The sequence below is a fragment of the Gekko japonicus genome, unplaced genomic scaffold (assembly GCF_001447785.1).
Source record: "Gekko japonicus isolate JY-2015 unplaced genomic scaffold, Gekko_japonicus_V1.1 scaffold661, whole genome shotgun sequence".
Lineage (NCBI taxonomy): Eukaryota > Metazoa > Chordata > Lepidosauria > Squamata > Gekkonidae > Gekko > Gekko japonicus.
The window spans coordinates 195413-206290 of NW_015173694.1; the positions used below are offsets into that span (position 1 = coordinate 195413).

Here is a 10878-nt window from a genome sequence, read left to right on the forward strand (position 1 = left end):
GGGTCTGACCTCACCATCCTATCTAAGTGTCTCCTTGCTTTCTCTTCTCTTCTCTTCTCTTCTCTTCTCTTCTCTTCTCTTCTCTTCTCTTCTCTTCTCTTCTCTCTACACCAGACATTGCCTTGCCCTTTCCCAACAACACCTGCTACCTCTCCTTTTGTTTGAAAAGGCCAGCTGGAGGAGAGGGCCAGTTTGTGCAGGTGATTAGAAAACAGCTGTTTGACAGAGAAAGACGACTCTAACGGCACAGAGCTTGAGACACTTGCCAGGCCCAGGGTGGGGGGTTGGGCTGCCAGCTCCAAGCTGGGAAATACCTGGAGATATGAGGAGTGGAGTCTACAGAGGGCAGGGTCTGGGGAAGGGCGGGACCTCAGCATGGTTTAATGCCATCGAGTCCACCCGCCAAGGCAGCCATTTTCTCCAGAGGGACCAATCTCTGTAAGTCTAGACATCAATTGCCAGTTTGGTGTAGTGGTTAAGTGCGTGGACTCTAATCTGGGAGAACCGGGTTTGATTCCCCACTCCTCCACTTGCACCTGCTGGATGACCTTGGGTCAGTCACAAGCTCTGGCACAGCTGTCCTTGAAAAAGAGCAGTTTCTGTCAAGAGCTCTCCCCCACCTACCTCACAGGGTGTCTGTTGTGGGGAGGGGAAGGGAAAGGAGTTTGTAAGCTGCTCTGAGACTCCTTTGGGTAGTGAAGGGTGGGGAATAAATCCAATCTCCTCCTCCTCCTCCTCCTCCTCTTCTTCTTCTTCTTCTTCTTCTTCTTTTTCTAAAAGCGCAAGATCACCAGGCCCCACCTGGAGGTTGGAAACCCTATATGAGGGGGTCAGGGTTGCCATCCTCCAGCTAGGGCCTGGAGTTCTCTCAGATGACAACCGATCTCTAGGCTACAGAGTTCTTCCCCGGGGAAGAACTGGCAGCTTTGGAGGTCTGAGTCTATGGTGATAACATCCCAGCTGAGCTTCCTCCACTCCCCACCCCAAATCCCAGGATCCCCAGGCTTTGCTCCCAAATCTCCTGGAATTTCCCAACCCAGGACTGGCAGTTCTAGCATCCTGGGATGCTTCTCCTGTCCTCTTGACTTTTTTTTTTACTTTTAAGGTTCCGGTGTCCACAAAGTTCCTGTGTGGAAGAAGCAATTCAATGTCACATAGCAGGGCAAGTTTTCGAGCTCACCAGGACACGTTCACCATCTGCTGAGCTTGTCGGGTGCGTGGAGTGATGAGTCACTGGATCCATCCTGATAAGAGGGACTCCACGGATTGTGTTCTTGGCTTTGGGGACTTTGTTTTTGGGCCAACATGGCTATAAACAACTGACCTCAGGGGTCGTTTCGTAGAAAAAGAGCTAGGGGAACTCATTAGCATAACTCATTAGCATATGCCACACCCCCTGACATCACCAGAAGTGTGTCATAAGGCCACACCCCCTGACATCACCGGAAGTGTGTCATAAGGCCACACACCGACATCACCGGAAATGTGTCATAAGGCCACCACCACCCCTGCCCCCAACGGTCCCGGCCGCCCATGAGGGGCCCGGCTGTGGACCTGCAAGGCCGGCGGGAGTGCAAGGAAGCCCCGTGAAGGCCCTCCCTGGCCCCAGGCAGGCAGGGGTGGGGAGAGGCAGGGAGGAAGCAACTTACCCTCCCTCTTCTCCTGCCTCCTCCTGGCTGAATGAGGGCCGGAAGCGGGGCGGCCGGAAGCAGGGGGCGGGGCTTCGTCACGTGCCCTGCCCCCCGTACCTCACCCAGGGGAACTGCGATCCCCCCCAAAATGACCTCTGACTGACCTGCTTATTTCTGAGACTGTGTGTTTGCGGGGGGAGATATATTTTAACCAGGCTGATGATTAACTTATGTTGTAAACTATTTTGGGAGGGCGTAGAGTGAAAGTGTGGTCTATAAATCTTTTAATCAAATCAAGCCTCATGGTGAAAGAAGCTGGCAAGCATTTAAGGCCCCCATTTGGGGATGTAAAGGACTGGGAGAAGGACTGGGGGGGGGTTTGCAAGATCAAGAAGGGATATGCAGACTAGACCTTAAGCTCTGTCCCCCCAGCACAGAAGGGCCAAGGATCTCTCCCTGACTCTTATCCAAAGTTCAGCAGTGAATCAAGAGTTTAAGAAATATAATCTTTTTCGGTCCTGTCTAACCTAACAAATAATCTAGGAATCAGTGGAAACGAGGGTTGCTAGGCCACCCGGGCCACCAACAGGGGATGGGGAAGGGTAAGGTTGCCAGATCCAGGTTGGGAAAGTCCTGGAGATTTGGGGATGGAGCCCAGGGAGGACAGGGACTTCAGTGGGGCACAGCCCACCCTCCAGAGCATCCATTTTCTCCAGGGGATCTGATCTCTGTAATCTGTAGCTGAGCTGCAATTCCAGGGGATCCCCAGGTCCCACCTGGAGGCTGGCATCCCGGAAAGCAGAGGTTGCTTCCACATGGAAGTTTTCCTCTATGCATCCCCACCGACATCAAACTGCAGCAGTTCGTTTTGGGAGCTTTTCTCCACGACGTTGCGGGGCAACCATCCACCTTCAGGGTTACCCCCTGCTTCGCCATGTGCTTCCTAAGACCGACTTTGGTACAATCCTTCCTGCAAGACCATACCCAAAGTGTGCTTAGGGAAAGTGTGGGTGGGAAGGTGTGGATCTCTGCAACTCCCCACCCACATCGGGTGCCATCTTCTTTCAGTCACACCTGCCACTGTAGTAAAAGTCCTCATACAATTTTTTTTTTAAATGTCAAGAAGCAAGGGATAGGGAAGATGCTGAATGCAAGAGGAAAGCACAAGGGGAAACCCCATGAAACATCCCATGGCAAAGGCCTCGGTGTTCACATCCGCAACTAGAGCTGTGGCAAGGGCAGGGCAAGTGAGGCAAGAGCGCCTGCTTCCGGCTGGTTCCCAAGTTGGCCACGCCCAGCAGGAACTCATTAGCATAATAGGCGACAACCAACAGCAGAAACTCATTAGGATTGGCTACATTAGGGGTGTGTGGCCTAACATACAAATGAGTTCCTGCTACAAAAAAGCCCTGGGATTTGAAAACAAACAAGGTAAACAGAATAACAAGCAAAAGGTGGGTGTGGCTGGATAACCACACTTCTGGTACCACGGGGTGTGTGGCCTAATGTGCTAATGAGCTGTGCTGTCAGGGGTGTGGCCCAATATGCTAATGAGTTCCTGCTGTTGGGTGTGGCCTATTATGCTAATGAGTTCCTGCTGGGCTTTTTCTACAAAAAGAGCCCTGGACTTTACAAATAAAAACCTATTAATTTTGGTCGTGTCAATGTCACTGAAAATGACATTGACTGGGGAAAATGCAATGGTAAAAAAACGGTCACAGACAATGCTGTTTAATTTTGTATTTCTAAATAGTAAGTTAAATGTTCACTTGAGCAATAGCTAATCGTGTATGCAGATCTCATGATTCACATCAACGTTGTGCTATCGTTTTTGTGATTTGTGTATTCACCTTTTTACCAAAACAGCTATTATGAAAGTATTGGGGGGGGGTGCAATTTGATATGCAAAATGAGCTTGTTCTGGGCCTGGCAGCAATGAGAGCAAAACAGGGAATTGCTCCTGTGTGGAAGCAGCAGTGTTTCTTATATATCTGATGAGGATACAGATTGGAAGAGTCTCAACCACCCCTAATAAAATTCGCTGTGCCAAAAAAGATCCAGGTTTTAATTTCAGCTGGCGTTTGCCTAGACTCGGTTCCATACCCTATTTACATCACCCCTGGCACATATGAAACAGAAAAGAATGTCTCCTCTTCTAACTGTGGAGTGACCATTCCTAAACACATCTCGAGTTAGGGTAGAGTTTCCACATACAAGAGTAGCTTTGAGTCAGATTTAACTACGATCAGGGTCACAAAACAGACCGGCCCTCCCGGGCCCCTAGGATGCCAGACTGGCTGCAACCAGGGCCAGGGCTTTTTCGGTGGTGGCTCCATACCGGTGGAATGAGCTCCCGGAAGAGATCAGGGCCCTGTGGGACCATTTAAAGTTCTGCAGGGCCCGCAAGATGGAGATCTTCCACCAGGCCTTCAATTAGGAGCCGCCACCATTATCAACAACAACTGGAATTTACAGAGCCCTGGCCCTTGGTTTGCTATTGACAGCCGATTATATCTGGGAAAGATCAGTGAGCTGCACATCTAGATAATCTATTGGGTGCGCTCATATGGTAACGCCATCACTATGAAACAACACTGCTAGCACTTTATGATACTGCACTGTTTTATAAGGAACTGTTTTTAGATGTTTTTTATGGTCATTTAATTGTTATTTATGAATTTACTTTTATGTAAGCCGCCCAAAGCAGTTCGAGACCTGACTTGCCGCATGACGGAGTGAGCTCCTGTCTCTAGTTCCAGCTCCTGCCAACCTAGCAGTTCGAAAGCAAGAAATTGTGGGAAGGTAACAGCGTTCCGTTTGCCTTGGTGTTTAGTCATGCCGGCCACATGACCACGGAAAAGTCTTCGGACAGCGCTGGCTCTTCGGCTTTGAAACGGAGATGAGCACCGCAACCCTAGAGTCGGACTCGACTGGCTTTCGAGCAAGGGAACCTTTACCTTTACTAAGCCGCCCTGAGCCTGCCTTGGTGGGGCGGCCGGGGTATAAATTGGGGGAAAAAAATAAATAACTGTCAGGTGTGCATGATACAGTTAAAGTGGCTGGAAGAGATGATTTCCCTTTAAAACTCACAAGGCTGGGGGTGGTGATGAAACAACAATTTCCCCTTCCTCGTTCTTCTTCCGTTTGCCTGCCCCACTCTGATCCCTCCCTTAGGAACCAGGACTCCGGTCCTGTCCCACAAGAGGAGGGGGTAAGCAATGGAACTGATGGAGGAATGGATTGTTCTGTTACTGTTGTTACTGATTGGGGGAAGCTGAGATTGTATTGACAGTTAATGGAAACTCAGCATCTATGGTTTGCAACCAGCCTACCCTATATGGACCTACCATGAACTGACGACCATCGCACCTACGAATGGCGTCAGGGGTGTCCCTATCATAACTAACTCGAAACACCAGCATCCCTTGCTGCCTCCACTTCGTTCAAAGGGACGTTTGCAAGCTAGTTGTTATTTTTATGTCTTAGATTTTTGTATGCAATGGTAAATGAATCAACTCCATAATGCGCAATACCATCTGCAATGCCAAAGGCCCTTATTCCAAAGCATACGTTGCAGCTCTCCTAAAGAGACCCATCCCCATTTCTGCAATATTTGATTGTGGTAGAATCTCTTTCGTATAACCACAGTTCCCAGAATACCGTGACTTTTAAATTCGTTTGTTCAGATTTTGTTTTACTTCATTTATACCCCGCCTTTCACCCCAGTGGGGACCCACAGCGGCTTATATTGTTCTCCTCACCTGCATTTTACCCTCACAACAACCCTGCGAGGTAGGTTACACTGAGAGTGTGTGACTGGCCCGAGGTGACCCAGCAAGGTCCCATGGAAGAGTGGGGATTCGAACCCAGGCCTCCCAGCTCCTAGTCCAAGACATCAGCCACTACGCCACTACCTTCAGCCACCCTAGTCACCAATGTTCCCTCTAAGCTGTGGAGTCTTGTGAGTAAAAATTCTACTTTGTGAGCTACTTGCATTAAAGTTGTGAGCGAGCAATTTGGCTACTGCATAAATTTGTTTGCTCTGGAGCCCTCCTTCCTGAGCTGAGACAAAAATGTGTGAGCCGGAGGCTAAAAAACTGTGAGCTAGCTCACACTAACTCAGCTTAGAGTGAACACTGCTAGTCACCCTCAAAACAGTGAGTCTGAGAGCTCTACTAAGCTCCACTTACCTGCATTGCCCTTTTTCCTCCTGCAGGATTTCTTCTCCGCGTCCCTTGAAGTATTCCTCACCAGGCCATAATCTTCGCTGGTACCCACAGCAGAATCCACCAAGTGGGGGCTGCCGTTCTCTGGTTCTCCCCACCCCAAAAAAACAGCAGGGAGCCGCCGCCTGCCCTCGGATGCGGTGAAGTGCCAGGTGGCGGGATGCTGGAAAGCGGGGTGATGCTCATCAAAAGCTCGCTCCTCCCGGGGAAGGCTTTGGGGGGCAGCAGCCAGGCAGGAGGTGGAAAAGTCCACATAAGCACCGAAGTCTGGTTTGGGGTGGAAGGAAAAGGGGGCTTGTGGGTAGTGGTGCGGCCCAGTGGCTGTCCCGGCCTCCGGGTGGTGGCTCCGCAGGCATTCCCAGAACGTGGTGCTAGTCGAGTGGGCGCTTCTCATACAGCTGCTGGCAGGTGGATCCATCTACTCCAGGATGCTCTTCCTGTCAATGGGGTCAACCGGGAAATCCAAGGGCGAAGTTCTGCAGAAGTTCCTTCTCCAAAGAGCTTGATGCCTGCTCTCTGTCATAGGCTTGTCGGTAGCTGGACCGGGCGGATTCTCCATAAACTTCAGCAGAGGCAACTCACATCTGTTGCTACCGGAGCCTGCAGCCTTCTGGCTGTGAAGCCCTGAAGTCCCGAAAAACACTTTTGCGATCTTTCGCTGGAGTGTGAGTGACAAGCTGAGGAAGAGAAATGTGAGAGAGCAGCGGGGAAGGAGGGCTTAACCCGCACGCACAGCCCCTCCGACCCGAGCCAAACATACAACGATTAATCACTCGAAACCTTAGAGGCGCATCTAATGGGAACTGCAGATGGAGGCTTTTAAAGAAACATTGTCTGTACTTTTTTTAAAAGGGGGGGAGAGAAACTTACACACACACACACACACAAAAGGCCCAGGTTTAAGGTTTCCTTCTCGCACTCTGAAGTTATTTTTATTGTGCAATAAAAAAAAATACACAAGCCTTTGGATTTGGAAAAAAGGAAATTCTGCCCCAGATCCAGAAGCCAGCCAAAGGGGCTTCAAGGGGGAGAAGGTAAGAGCGTGTGTGTCAGTGGTGAGGAACTAGAGATGTTTAAAATGTAAAGACTCTCTTGGAAGCCTGAAGTTTATGCAAAGAGTGAAAAGGAACCACTGCAAAAGTATCATATTGAAATCTGAGTTGCTCCACAAACCAGTAAAGTCTCCAAAGTGCCACAGAACATTGAGTCTTTTGGTTAAAGGTGTGTGTTTCCTGGTGGGTGGATTTTTATGACCAGGGGGATTTGGGGGCTTTTTGTTTGTTGTTTTAATTTATTTTCCAGAGATGCTTTGAAATGCTTCCCCTTGCATGCAAGTTCCATGAGAGCAGTAGACAGAGCTTTCACCTTTGGGGGGGAAACTTGTTAGATTTTCCTGCCTGAATCCACTGACCGGTGAGAATGAGCACCTTTGATTCCAAAGGATTGAAAACAGATAAGGTAGGGTGTGAAAGTCTAGGAAAGCAGATTGGATCAATAGTTAGAAAGAACAACCTGTTAAAGCGGAAACTATATAATGTATACATGCCCTGACCTGCATTGCCCAGGCTAGCCTGACCTTGTCAGATCTTGGAAGCTAAGCAGGGTCGGCCCTGGCTAATATTTGGATGGGAGACCACCAAGGAATACCAGGGTCATGACATGGAGGCAGGCAATGGCAAACCACCTCTGAATGTCTCTTGTCTTGAAAGTCTAAGTCAGCTGCGACTTGACTGAGGAAAGGTTAAGGCTCTTAGGGCTCTTTAGCTTGGAGAAATGACGACTGAGGGGTGACATGATTGATGTTTATAAGATTATGCATGGGAAAGAGCAGGGAGAGAAAGAGGTACTTTTCTCCCTTTCTCACAATACAAGAACTCGTGGGCACTCCATGAAATTGCTGAGCGGTCGGGTTAGAATGGATAAAAGGAAGTACTTCTTCACCCAAAGAGTGATTAACACTTGGAATTCACTGCCACAGGAAGTGGTGGCGGCTACAAGCATGGACGGCTTCAAGAGGGAATTAGATAAGCATATGGAGCAGAGATCCATCAGTGGCTATTAGCCACAAGGTATAGATAGGGACTCTGGGGCAGGTGATGCTCTGTCATCTTGGTGCTTGGGGGGGTCAACCGTGGGAGGGCTTCTAATGTCCTGGCCCCACTGGTGGACTTCCTGATGGCACTGGTATTTCTGGCCACTGTGTGATACAGAGTGTTGGACTGGATGGGCCTTTGGCCTGATCCAACATTGGCATCTCTTATGTTCTTTTGTTCTTATGACTGCATGTATACAGGACCAGCCAGTGCAGTGTAGTGGTTAAAATGTCTGATCAGGATCTGGGAGACCCAGGTTCAAATCCCAGTGCAGTGTAGTGGTTAAAATGTCTATCCAGGTTCAAATCCCCACTCTGCTATGGGACCATGCTGGGTGAACTTGGGTCAATCACACTCTCTCAGACTAACCTTCCTCACAGGGTAGTTGCAAGGATCAAATGGAGAAGAGGGGAATGATGCGAAGGATTATTTGGGGGTTAGCTGAGTGCGCAAGGCTCGTAACGCAGCAGAGCTTATCTGGGTAGTGTGTGCAGGCAAGAAACAAAGTTACACACAGAGCCTCTTTGCAAAACTAATATGAATCCTTTATTATAAGGAACTCCATTCTAGACAGCATAGTGGAGAGATAGGATTCTAATCCAGTCTAACTAGCTAGGATGGATAGAGATGCAGGAAGCATGTCCTGCCCTCATGGTGCCAAGATGGAGAAGACTAGCATAGTGTGGAGAGAAGGTGTCAGACTGGAAGGAAGGAAGTTTCCCTAAGACTAGCAATCAACACATCAAAGAGATCGTATCAGAGAGTAAAGGGAAGGATAGAACAGTGTCCTGGTCTCCTGGTCTCTTTGACTCTCTTATAGACCCCCTCTGAAGTCTGAGGCTAAGAGACAGCACAAAGTCCTTCATTTCTAACATGATGTCAGCTGCACAAGGTCCCCAGTGGGGAGAAAGGTGGGATATAAATACATAAGTATAACTTATATAAACATATCCAACAGGCCCAACTGCTGTAGCTGTTCACTTACCACCCATTTTTTTTTTTAATCTTCTCCCCAAGATAGCTACTGGTGGGGGATTGGGTGGGGGGGTAGGATTACCAGATCCAGTTTGAGAAACTCCTCGAGTTTGGGAGATGGAGCCTGGGGAGGACTGGGAGCCCAGTGGGGTTCAGTGCCATAGAGTCCACCCCCCAAAGCAGTCGTTCTCCTCAGAGGAACTGATCTCTGTCATCTGAAGATGAGCTGTAATTCCAGGGGATCCCCAGGTCCCACTAGGAGGGTGACATCCCTAGTTGTCTATATTGTAGCACTCCAACAGTTTGGTGTAGGGGTTAAGTGCACGGACTCTAATCTGGGAGAACCGGGCTTGATTCCCCACTCCTCCACTTGCACCTGCTGGGTGACCTTGGGCAAGCCATAGTTCTGATAACAGCTGTCCTTGAAAAAGAGCAGTTTCTGTCAGGGTTCTCTCAGCCCCACCCACCTCACAGGGTGTCTGCTGTGGGGAGGGGGAGGGAAAGGAGTTTGTAAGCCACTCTGAGACTCCCTTGGGTAGTGAAGGGCGGGGAATAAATCCAATCTCCTCCTCCTCCTCCTCTTCTTCTTCTTCTTTGCACCATTGCTCACATGAGAAACTGTATTCAATCAAAATGGATGCTGTTTGGCCACCCTAACTTTCAACCTTCTGGGTGTCCCGTTCCCCCCCCCCCCAATTTCCACGGCTCAAGGTGGCCCGCTTGGCATCTGCTACAGCCGGTTCTTTCTCCATTGTGGCCCTTGCTTCATGAAATTGACTCCCAGAGAAAGGGAGGGGGCACCTTCTTTAGAAGGTTTGAGGAGGCTCTATAAGGTCATGTTATTTGTAAGGACTTTTAACAGGTTTCTGTTGCAGGCACATTCTTGGGGAGGGGGTTCAGTGTGGGCTTTGGTGTCTTTTATTTGTTTGTATTCTTGGAATCGTAAGGGGCAAGGGGAGAGTAGGGTATAAATATTGTAATAAGTAAATCAGACCCATTCATTCTGTTTTGCCATGCTGGTTTCCACAGCAGCCAATGTGAACTGACCACACAGGCAGTGAAATTCTACGCATGTCTACTCAGAATTAACTCGATGTCCATTAGAGCTACACCCTGGTCAGTGAGCATAGGCTTACATCTTACAATATCTGTTTGTCCATCCTAAAAAAAAATGTGACATCTAAAGCCAGTAAATCCAGGCTTCAGTCCTGACCCATAACTCACCAGATTCCCCCAGCCCTCATTTCCCTGGTGCTACCGTGCCTCCACAGCCTGGCCTGACTCTATCCCTCCCCCCTTTTTAAATCAACATTGGCCACCCTAAACTGCTGCAACCCCGTTGTTTCTCATTTGGTTCCCTGTCTATTTGGAAATAAAATCTTCTTTATAGAGGCAGGGGTCCTGATTCTGCAGGCATAACAAAACTGTATGTGCCCGGCAGGCCACCCCTCGCAGGCCAGGGGCCCAGTAAAAGTTGTGGTTGGAAGCCCAGAAGAGTTGAGCAAAAGGGTCGGTGCTTGCTTTCCCGGTGACCTCTGACCTCCCTAACCCTCCACCTGGGGGGAAGGAGTCCTCCTCCTGAGAAGGGGACGAGGCAGCTTCAGCTGAACCTGACAATCTGTTTTTCTTCCCTGCCGAGAGGCTCAAACCAAATGGCTTCGTTGATTTACGAGGCCAAACCCATTACACAAACACTGGCCAGAAAAGGAAGCCGAGGGAACCTGGGGCAAGACATGGTGCAAACAAGGCATGATAAGGGAACACAACGTGCTGAACATCTTCTCATTAGTCACCCAAGTCAAAAAAACAGGGCAGAAGGCCCACATGGAAGATCCTTGACATGAAAAACCTTCCGCAGTCTTGGGCTGTTTCTCCACACAAGCCATGTTGGCAGATGCCCTGGGGTGGTCTAATAAGAGAAGTCTTGCTTACAGCAAATAAGGTTGGACGGTG

General features: G+C 49.3%; 1 protein-coding gene across 1 annotated transcript in view; it reads right to left on the minus strand.

The window, feature by feature from the left end:
- The window catches only part of MEOX1 (mesenchyme homeobox 1), a 17001-nt gene extending 10726 nt beyond the window's left edge, over window positions 1-6275 (minus strand). The window contains exon 1 of the mRNA XM_015423180.1: window positions 5822-6275. Coding sequence (XP_015278666.1) covers window positions 5822-6275 — 454 coding nt within the window. The remainder of the gene's footprint in view (window positions 1-5821) is intronic.
- Window positions 6276-10878: the final 4603 nt, after the last annotated feature.